The sequence below is a fragment of the Stegastes partitus genome, unplaced genomic scaffold (genome assembly GCF_000690725.1).
Source record: "Stegastes partitus isolate 25-593 unplaced genomic scaffold, Stegastes_partitus-1.0.2 Scaffold71, whole genome shotgun sequence".
In the NCBI taxonomy this organism is placed as follows: domain Eukaryota; kingdom Metazoa; phylum Chordata; class Actinopteri; family Pomacentridae; genus Stegastes; species Stegastes partitus.
Window position 1 is genome coordinate 646,565 of NW_007577802.1, and position 20,706 is coordinate 667,270.

At 41.5% G+C, this 20,706-nt stretch overlaps 1 protein-coding gene across 2 annotated transcripts in view; it reads left to right on the plus strand.

Annotated features, from left to right (window-relative positions):
* Nucleotides 1–20,706, plus strand: part of notch1b (notch receptor 1b) — a 58,329-nt gene that overhangs the window by 14,861 nt on the left and 22,762 nt on the right. For both annotated transcript variants that reach the window (XM_008276419.1, XM_008276420.1), the window contains exons 3-13: nt 4,627–4,889; nt 5,294–5,632; nt 8,965–9,087; nt 9,175–9,408; nt 10,605–10,760; nt 11,133–11,318; nt 13,018–13,131; nt 16,709–16,822; nt 17,304–17,537; nt 17,624–17,734; nt 19,558–19,750. In XM_008276419.1, coding sequence (XP_008274641.1) covers nt 4,627–4,889; nt 5,294–5,632; nt 8,965–9,087; nt 9,175–9,408; nt 10,605–10,760; nt 11,133–11,318; nt 13,018–13,131; nt 16,709–16,822; nt 17,304–17,537; nt 17,624–17,734; nt 19,558–19,750 — 2,067 coding nt within the window. The remainder of the gene's footprint in view (nt 1–4,626; nt 4,890–5,293; nt 5,633–8,964; nt 9,088–9,174; nt 9,409–10,604; nt 10,761–11,132; nt 11,319–13,017; nt 13,132–16,708; nt 16,823–17,303; nt 17,538–17,623; nt 17,735–19,557; nt 19,751–20,706) is intronic.

A 20,706-nucleotide genomic window follows, 5' to 3' on the forward strand; every position in this document is an offset into this window, starting at 1 on the left:
GCAGCGTGGGTTCTCTCCGGGTTCTCCGGCTTCCTCCCACACAGTNTCTATCTATCTATCTATCTATCTATCTATCTATCTATCTATCTATCTATCTATCTATCTAAGTGTATCCTAAATTTTACCCTAATATTTCAGACGATCTGCAAAATACAACTTCATCTAAAACAGACGTAACAAACAAATGTATTAACACTTTGGAGAGCTTGGTGACGCTGGACAGTGGAAACTGAGAGTTGTAATGACTATTAAAGCAGCTATTTACTTTTGGAAGAGTTTCATTTTGACGTCAGTAGTTTAGGAGACATTAAGGTCACGCGATTTCTGCATGTCAGCATTTAAGTTGTGTCCATTGCACTCCAAGCTTCGCAACTTATTTGCAATTTTATTTTACTTTTTTTAGAATTTTCTGTGTTTCTAGTCAGCTGGTTTTTACAGATTAAATAAAAACAGTCAATGGTTCTAAATATCGGTTGTTGGTCTCCTTGATTACTAATATTTGATACCAGTATAGGAATTGAAAAAAACATATTGGTTGGCACCTAAAACAAACCATAAAAGACGTCAAAGCCACGCGATTTCTGCACATCATCCTTTTTTTATCCTGTTTCTAGTTGCATTTACCTTTTTGCAATATTTCAACACTTTTTCGAATTTCTGGTGTTCCTTGCCAGCAGTTGCTTTTTTGCATTTTAGGTTAGCACAAACACAAATTTCAAAAATTTTGCAAATGCTGCTTAAACTCTGAGGGTAAATGATGTGGAGACGATTTCTCGGTGTCTCCGCTCTCGACGTGGCCACATGCCACCGCTCACTGCTACTGTTTATGCAGCAGGCAGCCTAGCATGTGATGTTTTCTTTTGCTTGCCACAGTCCTAAGGCTGCGTAATCCCCTGAGAGGGAGACCCTGTCTAAACACACGCCTGTCCCCCTCCAGAGGGGCCACAGCTCGGCCCCCGCATCCACACACACATGCATACATGCTGGGCGTCCTGGGAATGTTTGGGGACTCGGTGCTGCCAGCCCCTCGGGGCCAACAGACTCGCTGGCTCTGCTCAGGTATTTCAGAGTGACTCGGGTTTGAATGTCGTGGGAAGGCCGCTTTGATGTCGATGCAGGATGTTTTATGTGCAATATTGTGAGTAAAACATGACCAGATTCTGTGCAAACTCTCCAAAAAATAACAACAAAGCCAAACATTTTTGGACTCGCAGACGTTCCCTGTGTAATTTTCCTCTGCACAGGAATTCATTCTCCAGAAATCTTTCATGTTTCTCGGAGGTTTCTCCGCTGCTTCCTCCGTTTCATCCCCTGCCCATCCCTTGTCTGATGCTCGAGCAAATCCTCTCCGGGGAGGAAAGAATAACGAGCGCCGAGGTAGTGGCACGGCGCTTTGAAGTCGCCATAATGTTGGCTCGCAGCTCAAACGCCGTGGCATAGATGCCGCCTTGTCCTCGGGATGAATGAGTGCTGACAAAAGGGTCAAAGTGAGCACATTTTAGCCCTGAGAGCTGCTGAAGGGTGCCATGACGGCCGCTTTTCTCGTGTCTCAACTTTTTGGAGAAAGGCCGGATTAGGAGCAAGAATTCCAAATACCGCCGATGTCTTTCTTCTTTGTTTTTGTCTCCGGTGCTTTTTGAGGAGATGCTTTGTTTTTGTAATGACCGAGCCTCTCTGACCACCCAGTGTTGTTGACAGCAGCGCTGGATCTCTTGAGGGAGATGAATATGTGAATGTGTTCTAATGGAGCAGGTCTGAGTGAGGTGCTCGGCGCTGGTGTCAAATAGAGCCGCCGAAAGGGCTGAATGTGGTACTGACTGAAATGTGTCTGTAGTACATGCAGAACTGAAGAGGTGGGAATGAATGTGTGGTCAGACTTGCAGGGGAGGTTGCTTCTGTAATCAGGTTTTTACAGATTTCAAGCATAATTTTGAAAAATGTTGCAAGCAGAGGTGTCTAGTGGGCATCGCTTTGGTCAGGTTGCCAAATACTGCCCAGGTGCATGTGTGAAAGAAGGTCCGAATGTTGGAGTTTTTAGACTTTTAGCCAAACACAGATGCTTCAATTTAAATCTACACTAAATAAAAAAACGCATATCGTCATACAAAGAAGCTGAAAGAAAGAATTGTTCAACTTTTCAATAAAATGAATCCACTCAGTCAGGGAACCCCAAGTTGCTTCTGGTGTTTTTTTTTTTTGCTCGCGCTTCCTTTTTTCTCACCGCTCATTTTTCAATATTATTTAGTCCTGCACCTCTATGGAAAGTACAGAGAACTGAAAAATGTCTTGTCAGTATAATAAAGTTATATCACTATAAATTATATTTTAAAAAAAAAACAAAAAAAAAAACAGTAGAAGTTGAGTTGATCTGAATATTTATTTTACAAAAATTGAAAAACACTATCGTCATCATCCTCACTTTTTTTCTAGATGCTCTCACGTGAAAGCTAAAGGTAGCTCTACATTCTATAGATAAATCACTGCTTGCATTTCTAATCAGCTCCCATACTTGTCTCCTGTCTGCTCTGTATGAACACAGCCTACAGTTCAGCCGAGTTCAGTCGAAAAGTCTGATTAACATTTTGAAAAGTCACAAAAATGTTATCATATGACTGTTGATCACACTTGGGTCTGTCATAGCGTCACGGTTGCAACAAGGAGTGCAGAATTTTTAGGGTTTTTTTTCACAGAATCTGATTGGAGCAAAGTGCTAATTTTTAAACGAGATACAGAATAAAGTGATTTTCAGGCTTTGACTTTGAGATTGACACATCAAGACCATTGGAAAGCCGAAAATCCAGTAGTTCTCAGTGTTTTTACAGATTCTAGCGCTGATGAATGATGTAATTCACAGATTTATTCAGGACAAAATGTCTTTCAAACCCGGGTTTTGGGGTTCAGAGTGGTTAATATTTCAGATCTAGCTGTGAAACTGTAGAGTCTTGACTTTCTTGCCCTTCACCTACATTACAGCGTGTGGACATGGATGCAACAGTGAACAGCTCCTGAGTATGATCTTCCTGCCTGTGTGTGTGTGTTCGTGCTCCGTGTGTGTGGCCTCTTTGTCGAGCCGGGCGTATCCTCAGGGGACAAGCCTTCAGCTACACTCATTGTAATTGTAAATGTGTGAATGTGTCTCTGTGATCTCTGGGAACTGGCTCGCTGGGGTCCGAGCGGCGTTTATGACTCAGGCACAACCTGTGAGAAACATCACAGGAGTTTGTCCCCCTCCTCCCCCCTCTGGTTTACAGCCTCGAACACATTGTTCACAGGGGGTGACGGTGGAAAGACGAATGTCCCGTTTAAAGCATAGTTTCTCATGGCCGTGTTGCTGCGTTGTAAAAAAACAAAAAAACACCCAAGCAGGACAAATGGATAGTTGGTTGTATTGGTAAAGGCTATTCCCCAAAGAAGCTGATTTATAAGCACAGTAGTGCACAAAAGAGGGACCTTTGCTAGTCCAGAGTGTTGTATTAGACTCGTGAACTCTTGACTGGACGGATAAAAACAGTTTGGAAATTCCCTTTGACTGGTCCCAGTCTTTGTGATGCAAATGCTAAATGAGGGAAATAAATAAAGAGTGGACATTTATTAGTTGGCCAATACATCTGGAGGACAGAATGTTTTTATTCGGTCATTAGTGAAATGTTGGAATCAAAGATATAACGGTGGCTCTTCGTCATCTTTAGGTAAGCAGAATCTTCTGAGTTGTCATAAATTAGGATCAATTTTTCTAATCTTTCTGATTGAAATGTGTTTCCAGAAGAACATTTTGATTAAAATTAATCCCAACAAACCTACAAAATGTAATCCCACAGAATGAACATACATTTTTAAAAATATCTGTATTGTTAAATCATAAACCTGCCAGCAGACTTTAAAGCAATGTTATCTTCAAAAATGACCAACATCACACCAACTGTCAAACCAGAAACGTTAGAACTGGTTAGATTTGTCGAATTTTTAATGTTCCAAAGGTTCTTGAACTACTCATCTGTGACAAAACAAAACCAAATCTACACTTAGAATTGTGATATTTCATCAAAATCATGTTGTTTTGTCTCTCTCTTTTTTTTTTTTTTGTAAATTACCAAAAATAAACCATTTGCTCTAATGAAATTCTATAAAAAACTAAAAATCCCGCACTCCTCAACACAACTGTTAAGCCATAACCAACTCACTTGCAACCAACAATTGCATTATGAATATTCAGGGACTGTTTGGCTGAACTGGGTTGAACTGCAGCCAGTGTTTCCACAGATCAGGTCAGATAAACATGATAACTCATTGAAAATGTGAGTGGTAGAATACCTGTAGTATTTGGAGTCACACTCTTTTCAGCAACACCTGAGGGAACTTAAAAATATGTTTGTACATGTTGACTAAATAATGAAATTTAACTTTTGTTATTCTGTTTATGTGACTAATGACATTGGTTGTAGCTGTGGTTGTACTGTTTCAATAGACGTACAGGACTTACGGAACAAAAAGACGCCTAGAAACTGCACGGAGTTCAAAGTGTTAAATGTACAACTGTCAAAAGGAACACAATAGTTTTTAATGACCTGCTGCTGACCACTCGCTCTTTCTTTCTCTTTCTCTTTCTTTCTTTCTTTCTTTCTCCAGGTGCCGGGACGGATACTTAGGCAGCAGGTGCCAGTTTCATGACCCCTGCACCAACCTGCCATGCATGAACGGGGGCACGTGCCGGGCCGTCTCCAAGGGGAACACGGTGGACTTCAGCTGCACCTGCAAAGCCGGCTACATCGACCGCCGTTGCATGACGCCCATCCACGGCGCCTGCATCAGCTGGCCGTGTCGCAACGGAGGCACCTGTGAGCCTGACGGACTGGTGGCGTTCAAGTGCCGCTGCCCACCTGGATGGTCAGGTAACACAGCTCAGTGGATTCTGACTTGGGAGTTTGTTGTAAAGTGCATCTAAGGTGATTAACAGGAAAGGGAGAAACAGGTTGAAGCAGTTGTTTCTCTTGTGAATTGCTAGATAGTTTTGTTGTTTTAAGTTTGTGACAGTTACGTTACTCTGAGATTATTAACCCAGAAAAGTGGGGAAATCTGTTTCTGTAGAGCTGAGTGGGGAACAAAAAGTCACTTGTCTCCTATCTGCAGCACAGCCTGCAGTTCATCATAGTTCAGAGCTTCACGGTTTTATCAAGAAAAGCAGAATTTGTAGTTTTTTATAGAATTTGGTTTTTCCAAATGGCTAATTTTTGGAAATTTTTTAAATAAGACTTATGTGATTTGACATGAGCACAATTCCTCCTTTGCCCTGAAGGTAAAACGTGCCATCAAGCCGACCCCTGTGCCTCAAACCCTTGTGCCAACGGGGGCCAGTGCTCCACCATCGACACGCAGTACATCTGCTCCTGCACGGCCTTCTTCTCCGGAAAGACCTGCAAACAGGACGTCAACGAGTGCGACGCCAACCCGTCGCCCTGCAAAAACGGCGGCGTGTGCATCAACGAGGTGGGCGGCTACCGGTGTCAGTGTCCACAGGAGTACCAGGGGAAGCACTGCGAGAGCCGCTACCTGCCCTGCAACCCGTCGCCCTGCCACAACGGAGGCACCTGCATCCAGAAGGGAGACACCAGCTACGAGTGCTCATGTGTACCAGGTCAGAGCTTCTGTACTGCAGGACGTCAGCGCTGCGATGTGCTGCTGTAACACTTTATCATTTCACTGTACGGGCTGCAATCTGGTGCTGCTGAGGGAACGAACAGCAGGAGAGTCCAAAATGGATGAAGTTAGATTTGCAGCTCTTAGAGGCAGCTGTTAGGTTGCTGTTAACATCTAGTAAAATTACAGGAAAAAAACAAACATGCACGTCTGAAAAAAAAAAAAAAACAGGTCAAAATGGTGCATAATATCCACATCAAAATACTGTATTTTCATTCATAGTAATTTGATATTTAATGCTGTACCATAAAATTACAGTGTCTTAAAGTATATAAAACAGTTAAAAGTATCATTATTTTACAAATATTTACCTTTCTTTCTGTTTTTGCAGTTTTCAAACAGTACTAAACTGCTTTTTAACATATTTCTTCTGGTACTCCGGCTGCCAGAGTCTCACAATTGTACATATTTCTTTAACATTGCAGAGCACTGTTGCTCCCCAGTGTTTTTATCTTCAAACTTTACTGTTTGAACTAATGTTAGCAAACCTGACGACCAAATGCCAGCAGGAAGCAGACAGCACAACATAGAAAAAGCAGAAAGAGGCTTGAAGAGCTACCGTGACTCACCGACCACTTCTCCTGTCGTCACCGTCACAAAGTTTCTGAGCTCAGATATTTTTAAGATGGTTTAAAACTTAATTGTCTGAGCTTATATATAGTTTATTATTATTATTATTATTATTATTATTATTATTATTACTATTACTATAAAGAAGAGAAGAAGAAATGTCTTTAGCAGTAAAACAGGTGGAACGTCGATCTATCTCCTTCATTTGTGAACCAACGTCAATCATGTGACCTTCTAGAATTAAAGTCCGGTCAGTTTAAATGCCTTTAAATGACTTTGAAATATCAGAGCTGCTGGTTGCTGCTTAAGCAATGATGTCATGCAAGGCAGGGCTGTTCCTGCTCGTGTTGTGTCCTGTGTGCATCCGTGTGCGCACATGCAGTGTGTGTGTGTGTTTGTGCTTCGGCGTGGTCAGTGTGTGAACGAGGCAGAGCAGGAAGGCATCGGCGCTTATCGTAAGGAAGTGGTCAAAGGACAACATCCTTTTCACATGCTGGAGTGGAGCAGAGCTCACTGGGACCTCGGTCCGGCCCACCACACCGTCACCTCCACACACACACTGACTGCTTCATCTGTTTTTCATCTGATCCCACTGACAAATCCAAAAATTAAGTTTGTGTAGCAGCTTTTTGTCCCATCACACTCTCTGTTCCTTCAAAAAAGGAAATAGGTTCTCTTGATATATTGTACAGGCAACATTTCAGATACTGTAATTTTCAGACTTTCACCTGAATCTAAGCTGCAAATTTTAAAAAGAGAAAAAAAGGTGTACATATACAGGCTGCACTTGTCTATAAGCTGCAGGTGTCCACGTTGTACCATGAGATATTTACACAAAAAGATTTTTTAAAACTTTTAATTAAATACGTACCAGTAACATACACAAATACGTAAATGCTTTTTTCTGAACAGTGCCTGTAACATGGCTGGTTGAAAAAATAAAAATACAGCAGCCTACCAGGAAAAGTCATTGATCACTATCTTCATTTTCCTCCTGCGCACTAAAACCACTAAAGTCGTCTTCTTCAGTGTCAGAACTGAACAGCCTCAGAATTACTTCGTCACTTCTTCAGTCTCTCTTTTGTTGTCGCTCTCAATGTCACTTTCGTCTCGAGGCAAATTCGTAAAAAATTTAAAAATCCATAAATTAGCCGCATCATTGTTTAAGCCACAGTGTTCAAAGCGTCTGAAAAAGTAGCGGCTTATAGCTGCGGAAGTTAACTGATGCTGTAACTTCTTAAAGTAAGGAGGATTGTCATAGAACAACGTCTCATCCACAATTGGTGGTAAAACTCCACAAATTGCAGGGAAATAAGAAAGTTTGCAAACATGGATGTAAACACTGTGGCTTTCTAATTTAAAAAGAAGAACATTTTTGGCGAATATTTAATGAGGAAGGAAGCATATTTGAGGGTTAACATGTAAGTTAGAAGTCCACCAAATTGCATGCAACAGCTACCTTGTTATTTTCATGCATGTAATGGTCAAACACTCTAACGCTGCATTCAGCGGCAACTGGGAACTTCCAGTCTCCAGCTCGGATAAATCAGAAAACATGTTAACATTAGTCGATTTTTTTTTTTTTCTCTCAACTTTGACTTTTGCATTTTACGTTGATAAAGAAAGCAGCACATCTTTCACTACGGACAGCCCTACCCCTAGCTTCCCTCATTACTCCATTGCCGTTGTTAGGGATAATCCCCTCACCTTTTGTTGTCTGCCAGACCACTTACTCAATCACCTTCTGTTGCCCATCAGACCCTTTGGTTTAATCACCTTTAATCACCACTGAATGCAAACCGATCACCGCTACTTTCTGTATTTACATGCTGTCCCCTCCCAACTGTCCTACCAACTGTATAAAATGTTTTACTCTGCAAACATTCAGGATCGTCTTACCTTCATAGACTCACACTCTGTGTCAGTCAGCCGTAGTACGAATAAACAGCCAACTTCGCATGAGGATGATGGGTAAATTTCTCCAACATCTTTCCCCAAAACAGCAGCCTACGCAGTAGTAGTCCATAAATGTCTAATATATGTGGACAACATATGCTTTAGAAAACTAAAAAGATCAAATGTAAGAAACTGCAGCATCTCCAGTTTGAGCCCGGATAGAGAATCCTTGTTGCATTTCTGTAGTCTAAAAAAAACCCAACAAATGCCATCTTAAATGTGAAGCAGCAGTGGATGATGTCATGGAGTTACAGGCACTTGGTAATTTATGAAATCTTGTCAGTTCTTCTTGAATGTCTTAGAGTGAAAGTACAGTAGTTGATTTACATTTTACTTAAAACTTGAGCAACATTTTATTGGCAAGTGGAAACAGTCAAACCTTCGAAAGAAATGGAAAGAAACAGCCGTTATGACTGGTTTTGCTTTGCATCTTGCGTTGCCCAACGTGCCACTTGTACAGTCCGGTGGTTGGTTCTTGTGTAACCGTACGGCAGAGTGGATGCTGTTACACGAGGAGTTTGCCCACAAACCTCAGAAGGGTACAGCTGCCTTCATTCTCGGGCAGGAAAAGGCAGTTGACCACATTTAACTGTTGCTTCATGTTGTTGTGAATGGGAGATTGATGCTTTTCAAACCAGCAGAAATGAGAAACAGAAAATCTGCATCGCTGGAAACGTCACACGAACCCACAATGAAGCTCAGAGTTAATGGAAGTGTGTTGTTTTTTTTCTTTATTGTTCTCAGGTTTTACAGGAAAAAACTGCAACCACAACATCGATGACTGTCCGGGTCACGAGTGCCAGAATGGAGGGACGTGCGTGGACGGCGTCAACACCTACAACTGCCAGTGCAAACCAGAATTCACAGGTTCAGAAAGCCATGTTCCAGTATTTATATTTCATCAGAGGATATAAGGCGCTAGTTATAGGATCTAAACCGATTTACCTTCCACAGGTCAGCTCTGCACGGAGGACGTGGACGAGTGCCAGCTGATGCCCAACGCCTGCCAAAACGGCGGCACGTGCCACAACACCTTCGGCAGCTACCAGTGCGTCTGCGTCAACGGCTGGACGGGCGACGACTGCAGCGACAACATCGACGACTGCGCGAGCGCTGCCTGCCACCACGGCTCCACCTGCCACGACCGCGTGGCTTCTTTCTACTGCGAGTGTCCTCACGGCCGCACAGGTACACAGCTGCTTGGGTTTCATCGATTCATGCACCACAGGAGAGGTTTTTTTTGTTGTTTTTTTTAAAAATAAAAACGCACCATATGTGCAAGCTTAAATAGTAATTAGCTACTTTCCGCATGCTTCACACCACACAAAACACACAAACCAACCAGAATTAAAGGCTGTAAAGTCAACACTAGTGAGTAAATGCTCATAAATACTGATGTTTGGGTTCTGTGGTTGTGGCGTCCTAGATTGTTTTACAAATGACATATTAGAGATGCTGAGTTAAATTCTCATCGCCATGAGAGAGACTTCAATTAGACTGGTTTTGTCCACACATTGATTTTTTTTCTTCCCTTTCTGCCACAAATAGACTTAAATTCTTGACAACAAGCAGCAATGATTCACTCTGCGTCCACCTGTTTAGCATTTTTAAAGCAGTATGTAGGCATTTAACAACTGGGTTACAACACACTACTGTAATTAAAAGCACATTTAAGGACATTTTAGTATTTTTACAGCTATGTTATTGCCAGATATTATCTATTGAAACACCAGTCTCCAACTATTGGTGCCTCAAAAAGGGATTAATGTTGCAGAAAATGAACGTAAATGAACACTTACAACTGCTTGCAACAGCATTTTAATGTGTTTATTAATGTTTTATGTTACTTATAAATAATAAATAGGGGAGTTTAAACTGTTAACAAGTCAGTTTGCGTCTATTTGTCCCTTAACCCTAACAACCCGAACCAGAAGCAGGCGCGGGCTGCTTTGCCCCTGCTACATCTACACTCACACACACTGCTTTTTTACCTTTACCTTCTCAGCAATCAGCAAAAAGACTTAAATGAGAAATAAAGAATAAAGGAAACATGCAAAAAAAAGAGAAGATGAAAACAGAAAGAAAAATCAAAAGACAACGATCTGTTTTTACGGTTTCACGCTCAATGAATCAAAGAATGGTGGAAATTCTGAAAAAAGGAAAAAAACAAAACAAAACCCGAAAACCAGACAGAAAGTTCAAAGGGACAAAAGGATAAAAAAAAAAAAAAAAACAAAAAACAAACAAAAAAGAAAAAAAAAAACAGAAGAAAAAAAGAAACCATTTTTTTTTGCCGTAAAAACACAGATTCTCAAGATTCAAGTTGACATAACTGACATGATGATGTTTAGTTCGCGATGGTAAAGTCAGCTTTCTTTCACCAGGTCTGCTCTGCCAGCTGGACGATGCCTGCATCAGTAATCCCTGCCAAAAGGGCTCCAACTGTGACACCAACCCAGTCAGCGGAAACCACTTCTGTACCTGCCCGTCGGGATACTTCGGAGCTTCCTGCGATCAGGACGTTGACGAATGCTCACTGGGTAAAACTCAAACCTGCCTCATTTCCTCATCGTTTCAACAGAGATGTTCAGAGTTTAACTGTACGACTGTCAAGAAAGCTTCAATTACTGAACTCATAACGCCTTAAAACAAGCCAAAATACAAGCTCATTCTTTCCTGTTATTATGGGTACTTTGGTGCCCATAATTGTGCCCATAATTGCAGTAAATAACAGCCTCTGGGGTATTACTGCTGTAATCACACAATTGAGGCTTTGGTTTGGCTTTGTCAAACATCACTAAACCACCCAAATCATCTCATTGTCATGTCTTTACAGTAAAATTGCTGCTTGTTGGGTCTTTGCGCCGACCTGCTAAAGGAAGTGAAATGAACTTGTTAATCTGCTGCAACAGGTTCCAACCCATGCGAGCACGCGGGGAAGTGCATCAACACCAAGGGTTCGTTCCAGTGTAAGTGCCAGCGGGGTTACGTGGGGCCGCGGTGCGAGCTCGACATCAACGAGTGCATATCGAACCCGTGTCTGAACGAGGCCACCTGCCTGGACCAGATCGGAGACTTCCACTGCATCTGCATGCCAGGTGAGGAGCTGATGCAGAAAATCACATTAAAGCATTTCATATGGCTTAATTGCACCAAACATTTGTTGTTGGAGCCTGATGCTGCACATATTTCAGAGTGTTTTGAGGCATGTTTGTGACTATTGCCATGATTTAAACAGGGATTTTCCCAGCTCAGAATGGGCCTTTGGGTGGTGACTGTGCAAGACTTTAATCACAAACAGTCCACATCGAGTAAAGACAACGAGTTTGTTATCTTTTGTAAAGGAAAATCTGTGAATTGTCCAGTTCCTTTTGATAAACAAAAATGTCTTTTGTACTTAACTAAATGAAGCAGTTTAGAGTTTACTTAAATCTTTGATCAAGAAAAACACCAAAAATGCTTTTAGAGATTTACTCTTTTTTCTCTTACTGAATTATATTGAAGTTTTGGATGGTTGATTTAACACTTGGACACCATTAATGTACATGATTTTGTAGACTGTCTGGATTAATCTGTCTACCATCCGAACCTCAAAACCTGCTAGTGGGTTTGAAAGGCATGTTATAGACAAAAACTGTACAAATGTTGGATTTTAAATGGTCTCATCTGTGATGTTGGGAAACTTAACCAGATCTAGGCTTTAAAATTGTCATATTTAATTGGATTCTGTAAAAAAACGGAGCATTTTCTGCAGTTCTTGATGCAACTGTGAATCCATTGGTTACTAAGCTGTAAAAAAACAGTCATGTTGCAAAAATTCAGGTACTATTTGGCTGAACTGCAGGAAGTGTTTACAGAGCTGATAGAAGACAAGTGTAGAAACAAATGAAAAATGCAATAAGAAAAATATTTCGAACATGTAGAGGTCAGCTTTTTTTTTCAGCAGTGGTAACAGCTGTCTATATTTGGAAGAATACTGAATCCATTTTCATTTTTTTTATGCAATCCAAGAAAATAAATCATAACTTCTGATTAAATCCTAAACATAGAAAAAACTTGAAGTTGAATTCCTGTCATTACTTATCTAGCAAAGTTTCAAAAAGTCTGGAATCAACATTTTTCTGAGAGCTCACCAGTGTTAGAAATACTGAAAAAAAGGTAAAATCAAGATAGCTCTACATTCACCAGATAATGTACGACCTGTTTCCTTATCTGCTCTGTAAAAACCACTGCCTGCAGTTCAACCGAAAACTCCCCAAATTTTTCTCATGCGACTGTTGGTTAACACCGAGTCACTAATGACATCATGATCGAGTGCAGAATTTTTAGTTTTTTACAGAATCTAATCTGAGAAAACTGTATTTTTTTTTTATATTCCTTTAAAAGGACACGTGTAGAATAAAAAGATTGTGATGAAATATCACCACTTTCCCAAGTTCCCAACCAAATGGCATTGGAAGGTTCCAAATCTGATGAGTTTACTCTTTTGTGGTGCTAGAAAAGTGTCTCATTTTGTCATTTTTTTGAAGGACAACATGCTTTTCAAACCAGCTGGGACATTTTAGTGATCAGGGGGTTAAAGTTAGTGGAAGCCAGGTTCAATTTTGTAAGATTTTCTGCACCAAAGACTTGATCGATTGAGCAAAAGATAATGAAAATAATTGCTAATCTCAGTCTTATTCCTGTTCATATAAACGCTGTGTATAATTCACACCCAGCACATCAGTGAAAGTGCTCGTCTCTGTGTGTCTAACCGACCCGTCTCCCTCCCGGCACCTCCCTCTGCTAATTGGCCAGGCTACGAGGGGGAGTTCTGCGAGATCGATACCGACGAGTGCGCCAACAGCCCCTGCCTCAACAGCGGCAAGTGTATCGACAAGATCAACGCCTTCCACTGCCAGTGCCCCACAGGTGAGGCTGCCGTACGGACGGGGGGGGAGGAGAGGGGTGAGGAAGGAGGGAGGAGGGCGCCGGGGGGCCGGGGGGGCGCCCAGGGTCGATCTCTCCTCCGTCTTTTTAGCTCACTTTTTTTTCTTCTTCTTTCAAACGCACAAACACACACAAACACCTCTCTGGACGGGCACTAATCCCAGCCCTGAGGCAGGCTTACGCAGGCCCGGCTAGCCCGGCACAAACGCAGCAGCCGAGGAGGAGGAAGAGGAGGGAAAAAAAATAAATCTATAGGGAAAGGCTTGGGGAAGTTAGAAGTTTTTGAACAAGTTTCTTATCCCTTTTATCAAGTCTGATGATTGGGCAGAAACTTGGGAGACTTTTGATTTGTGACTGGGAACAAGAGGGGAGCTAATAATAGAAGAGCTGCAGCATTAGATGGCGTTTCTTCTGTGCCGAATGAGGTGCTTGTTTGGGTCTATTTTAAGTTGTTTTGCTGCAGAAATGCCATCCGAGTGTTTGGACAAGAGGTACTGATGTTTTGTTCAGGAGTGAAGGAATGCAAGTACTATTGGACAGAGAGAAACGGGAGAAAGAAAGTCCTTCAAACTCCCCCAAATGTGTTTTTTTGTTTTGCATTCTTCATTGGGAGCATTGAGGTGGAAGTTTTGGAGAAAAGGAAAAATACCGAAGCTCAGAGTCGGGGTGGATCAAAGGCAGGATTCCTCCTGTTGAGAGAGAGAAAGAAAGGAAGAGGAGGAAAGACGGAGTGAAGTAAAAAAAAAAAGGACGACGAAGCTTTAGAAATAATAGAGAGGGGCTACAAGAGCGAACACAAGAGCTTAACGCCTAAGAAAACTCGGTGTGTGTGACAGCGACTGAGGGTTATGTGAGGAAGCGGCACAAAGTGGTGGTGAAAGTGTTTTTATTTGGGGAGGGTGGGGGGGCTTTGAGACCGTTAGGCTGGAGCAGGAAGGGGTAACACAGGGGGAGGGGTTTCAACCGCCCTGCTTGAGATGTAAATTTGTCCCTGTTGCGAGCCAGGCCCGAGGCGAGGGTCCCCCCTTTTCATTTCTGTACATGGAATAGCCATGGAAACCCCACTGAGAGCCATTGAAATGTCTGATTCCAGCAGTCTGGGGATAAATCCCTCTTTGGCCCTCCAGTGCATGTCTTGCATTTCTTGCCTTCACCTTTTGTGCTCGCATGCATGTGCGTGCATCTGGGTAAGGGCTTCTTTTCTTTTTGATTTCAGTCAGGAGAGCATTTTGAGGCACTGTGACGAAACCCGACATTTGCATCGCCGTCCTGGCAAATAAACACTCGGTTTGTTCCGCTGAGGCTTCGCCCAACCGCTTCACAGGCTGGTGTTGTTTTTCCCCCCTCGGCTTGCGAACTGCTGAGCTTCCACTTTTTGATTATTGAAGTTTTTTTTTTTGTGCTTTACGATATTGGCCGTTTTGTATGTTTTACTTATTCAGCATTTCATTTCGAGGGCCGTGATACTCGCGCAGCGCCAAAGATTTTACGCTGTCTCATCCAGAGTCCAAAGCAGTTTTCTTACAGTAGCTCCTGCAGACTTTAGTTACAGAAAAACACACTAAAAAAGACACCCTCTGCATGTACATTACAATATATACAAACTAAACCAAGCAAAAAATAACAAGCAGTCAGATGTGTTGATGTTAAAAGAAATTGAACTAGTTTCTTAAAAAGCACCATTTAAGGTTTTCTAAGTTTTAAATTTAGCTTTAATAAAGGTTAATATGTATAAATCAACTCCAAACCATTAATTAAAACTACATTTGAGTTGCCAGATTACAAAATTAATGAATAGGCTGCATAAATATTTGGGCCAAAGTCTATTTATTGTTAGTCTATGAAGCTTTTATTAATGATTAGCAGAATTAATAACTGAAACATTACATAAACAAAGTGATAAACAGGAGCCACAACATAGCTTACGTGAAATGTTTTAATTATTGGATTACCAGACAGTGACTTTACTGAGTATAGATATTAAACTACTTACAAACTACTTCAGTTTGTTTTCTGACTCGTCTCCTTTCTGCTCTGTGTCAGCACTGCCTGCAGTTCATCCAAAAAAAAGTCCCTGAACTGTTGGTCAAAGCTGCAAAACCTCAAAAATGGCCTCCAGATTTTTCCAAGAAGCACACATCATTTTTTATTTTTTTACTTTTTTTTAAACAAAATGTGGTTAGAGTAAATAGTTTTGTTTTTTTTTTGTGAAAATATATAAATGAGACATGTACACTAAAGCGGTTTTGTAAATCACAGTTTTGAATTAATATTTAGTTCATTTTCAGAAACCTCGAAAACATACTTTCGAACTCAAACTCGGAAAATCAAAAAATCCAACATTTCTTTCTGTTTTTCCAGTTTCTGATTCTGGTCTAATTTTGGCATTTTTCCTTTTTAAGATGACATGCCTTTAAAACTGTCATTAATCATTTTGCAAAACCTGGCAGCCCGAAAGCTGCTGTTATTATAGAGCAGAAAGCAGACTCTAGTTATGTCTATAATCACATTTTTAACCTTTTTTACTAGTTTTTCTTTTTTTTGAGCAGCTGATTTGTGTGTAAGTACACAATGTGCTCCTAAAATGTCTTCAATATGGATCAAAATAGATGAATTTATACACTATTTGCGTGTAAACAGCTAAAAATAAAAGCCAAAGACCGTCTCAAGTTGTGTCTCTTTGCTTTAGATTTTAAATTCCAACACTCAAAATAGCAAAAACTGAATCGCCAATCTGTTGTTAACACACAGCGTTGTCTGTAACTGTCTTCACTGATTCCACATTCGAGTCGTTGCGTCAAACGTCTGTTCGCGGCTGATTCAGAAAACAGCGACTGGAGTCCACTGGGAGAAATCAGCTCTCGGCTCTCTTCACAACTACTTCCTCACCGGATTAACTGAGCACGTCTGTTTTTAACCCGAAACACCTGAGCGTGATGTTGCGGTGAGCGAGGGGGGAAGCAGAGCTGTTATCTCTTCATCAGACAACATCCTGCTCGGACTGTGACAAGAAGAAATTATCTGAGATGAGAATAACTCGTAAGGGATTTAAAAAAAAAAGGAGGAAAGCCTGCTGGTTGATTTTGAATGAACAGGAGTTTGAATAGCGGCGGGCCAAAGGTCAAGCTGGCTCTTTTTGGAGGCGGGAGGGAAAAAGCAAGACGGGAGAATGTGCATTGTGATGGAAAAGTTTTTGGGGGACAAAGGAAGCAACAGGCTCGGTTTGGCGCTGCGTCCAGCAGACAGGCTCTCCTTTGTCTCTCAGGAGGCCTCGCAACTTTCATTCTTCCCTCATTTCTTCCCCTCTCTCCCCTCTTTCTGCTTTAACCGACTCCCCCACTCTTCCCTCCTGTCCCTTGAAAAGACGTGAAAGGGAGGGGAGCGCTCACGGTGTCGCACAGTTGTTAATTAACATGCAGATTTCTGATTCGTTGAGAGCTTTTACGGCTCCGGATTATCAAGGGTTTGAAATGGTGAGAACACAGTAGCCATGTCTGAAAACACACACACTCCCTCACGCACACACGCACACAATAACAGCCTCTCGTTGTGTTTCCAGGCTTCACCGGGAACCTCTGCCAGATAGACATCGACGAGTGTGCCAGCACGCCCTGCAAAAATGGCGCCAAGTGCACCGACGGGCCCAACAAGTACACCTGCGAGTGCACCGAAGGTAGACGCAAGAGTGTTTTTATGCTCGTACAGGACGGACAGTGAAGTGCAAAGTCACTGTTTCTCCTCAAGGCTGTTACACAATATAAGAACATTCAACAGAAACAGTCAGAAATACAAAGGAGGGTAATGATTGTGATGCTATAGTTCAGCGTACATTGTCTTTATGGTTTAACCCTCTATATTCCACTCATTCTTTTTCCTGAATTGAATATGGCAGTTTTGGTGCTTTTATTTTGTAAATCTTTTACCATATTTAACTCTGTTTTTCCACCTTTCCTCTCAGGTTGTTTTTTCTTTGAACTGATCAGCCTCCTGTTGGTCAACAAAAATTGAAATTACTGAGTGGAAGCTTGGTGGCAGTTAGATGAGGTCAAAAGGAGTTGGTAGTAGTTGTAGGAAGAGGCCAAAGATTGAAGAATAAAATGTTCCAAATTTGAAGAAACTAACAAAAAGAAAAATCTCTTCCTCCCCCCCTCAAGGCTACAGTGGGAGACACTGTGAGACGGACATCAACGAGTGTTACTCGGACCCCTGCCACTATGGCACCTGCATCGATGGCCTCGCCTCCTTCAGCTGCCACTGCAACCCCGGATTCACCGGCCGCCTCTGTGAGACCAACATCAACGAGTGCCTGAGCCAGCCGTGCAGGAACGGAGGAACCTGTCAGGACCGAGAGAACGCCTACATCTGCAGCTGCCCCAAAGGAACCACAGGTAAGGAGGCACGCGTCAAGCCTGCAGGCTGCAAGTCCACTTCTTCTGACATGTCCAGTTACTGAAAGTTTTTTTTTTTTGTTCAGGAATCAACTGCGAAATCAACATTGACGACTGCAAGAGCAACCCCTGCGACTACGGGACGTGTATCGATAAGATCAATGGCTACGAGTGCGCCTGTGAACCCGGCTACACTGGTGAGTTGTGTTATTATTGCTCCGTCTTTAAACATGTGGCCGCTCCACTGCAGAGGATTCAGCTCAATCTCTTTGTCATCTAAAATTAAAGACCACGAACTTTTACTGCCTCGCTAAGAGGGAGCTCGAAGTACCGAGAACCAGATGTTTGTTTGCAAGGAGGAGCTGAGCACACTGTAAAAAATATGTTAAGGAATGGTCACATACTGTAATGTTCAGAAACTTTAAAAGCTGTAAAAAAAAATAATGGCAAATACATGTGATCAATTTTTTTTTGTAGATTTAAATGCAGAAACTGTAATTTTACAGTAAAACATTTTGAAAGAACAAATTACTATTTGTGCAAAAATATAGATTTATGATGTTGACTTTATTTACAGTCTTGTCCGTTTTGTTTATATAATACTTTCTTCTGTGACTTTACTAGTTATTATCTACAATTTTCCAAAAGAGAAAAGTAAATAAGAATAAAAGAAAATAACAGTTAAAAAAATATCGACCATTTTCAATCCTTATATATAATTTTTCTTTCAATTAACAGCAAGTATTTGTAAAACAATTATATTTTTAACTAATTTTAATACGTAATGATTTTAATAATTTTTCAATCATGCAGTCAACGTGTGAATAAATACCTTTTCTGTGACTTTATTGGTTAATATTTAGAATTTAAGACAAAGGGAGAAGTGGATAAGAAAATAGTTAAGGAAAAAGAAAAACATGTCAAAAAATATTAGTGAATATTTTTTTCTGTGAGTTTCTCAGATATTTTCTGTAATTTATTCAAACAAGAAAAAAATCCAATTTATAAAATAACAGTCAAAAAATGTTTTTGTTAGATTTAAATACAGTAAAAAAAAAAGTTTAATTTAACAGTCAAACACTGTAAAAACAAATTTTGGCTTTTTTTTAAACAGTCAACAGGTAAATGAATCTAGATATTATCAGTAATTTAACAAATCAGGGGAAATCTGTAAAATATCAGAAAAATCTAAAAATTAAAATTGCATTTAAAAGCATTATTTATTTTACAGTGTGCAGCAGAGAAATCAGAAGCACAGACGCTCGTACCAACACAACACAAACAATCCCAACTATAAATCAAGACTTAGTGCTGCGTTACTGACAAAGCTGCGTTTTAGATCTTTGTCTTTTAAAAAAGGATAAAAGTTAGTTTTGCACAGGTGAAAGCTCGGTGTCAGGTGACCGGTGCACAGAGCGAGTGTTTGAGGTGCAGGGCTGGACGGAGGAGTGTGGTCCTGACGGGGAGGGTGACAGATGGCGAGCGAGTGAGCACGCTCCTCTGAGGCTCGACCGGTGTCGCTTTGCAGCTCCACCCTGCTCCCAACCTGCTGCTGTTCGGACACGAAGCTGAACTCCCTCACAAAGAGAGGACACACACACACGGAGTCACCAGGGATCTGAGCCGGAGAAAAGATTCCCTGAAAGATTCCTGAAAGTTGAGCTCTTAAAAGCTCGGAAGCCGGTCCCTGCTTTAAAGCCAAATGGGCTGCCTTTATGCTATGCGTGGCACCGGCCTGAATGGCGTCAACGCTTCAAGTGGCCGACAAAAGGCCGACTTTAAACCCCCTTATGTTTCTGGAAATCGATACATTCGCCGCTCTGATATATAGACGTCATTGTGTGGAGGCTTTGTGTGCAGCTGTATGAGGTGCTGTTGTGTATTTTATAATAATACATCAAAAGCCGCCCTGTAGACGATTCTCGTGCTCGTTTCACCTCCTGTTCTTTCCCTGTTTATACACTGAACACATCTTGTAATTTGACAGCATAACATAAGGCATATCCTCTGTTTTGTTCAGGTACCATGTGTAACATCAACATCGACGAGTGCGCCATCAACCCCTGCCACAACGGCGGCACCTGCATCGACGGCATCAACGGCTACACCTGCGTGTGTCCCGACGGTTACCATGACGCCACCTGCTTCTCTCAGGTCAACGAGTGCCTCAGCAACCCCTGCATCCACGGCCACTGCGAGGACAAGGTTAACGGGTAAGGCGGCCGACAAGCTGAGTGATGGCGCCGCATCAACCTTGTGAACCCGCCAGCAGGTTTAAAAGACGTGTCATTTTTGCACAATGGACAAATCACAAGCTGTAAAAACAGAGAGGCTTGTTTGATTTTCAGCTTTACAACTGTCCTTGAACTCATCATTTGTGAGTTTTGTTGGAAATGTGAACCACAGCTGAGCTTAATGTTGTGATATTTGATCAAAATCACTTCATTGTACTCATTTAAAATTTTGAAAAAAAAAAAAAAAAGAACCGTTTGCGATAACCAGATTCTGTAAAAGACAAAAAATATTGCGCTCTTCAGTGCAACCAGGAAGCCATGACTGACACAGCTGGGACCAACAGTCATGTGACAAAAAATTTAGGGAATTTCTTGCTGAATTGGGCTGAACTGCAGGCTGTGTTTACACAGAGCAGATAAGAGACAATATCTATAATATCTAGAGCCACCTTTTTTTTTCTAGTGTCGGTAACATCTCCTGGCACTCGCACAAAAGACATTTTTGAGTTCTCTCTATTTCCAGTCATGGTTGTATTGTTTCTATAGAGGCAGTGGACTTTATATTGCAGTAAAATGTGAGCCTACAGTTTTAAAAAAAAAAAAAGCCCAGTCACACTGAATTTATTACTTTTGTACAAAAAGTTGAATTTTAAAGTAAGGCCAGAGACCTGTATTAAACACAACTCTACTAGAATGTTGCTCATCTCACCCCTGTGCTGGTTCTGTGGCAGTTTGACTCGGTTCATTTTTATCACATCATTCAGAACAGCCCACAGCGAGTAAAAATGCGACCTGAGCAAAAGAAATGTCCAGAAACTGCTGCTTGAGGTCCTGATTGTTAACCCAATGGTGGTATTTCCCCGCCAAATTTCCAAAAAGCAAATCACGACTACCTCGGGATCACACTGACCTTATCGCTTCTGTTCTCTCTCCGT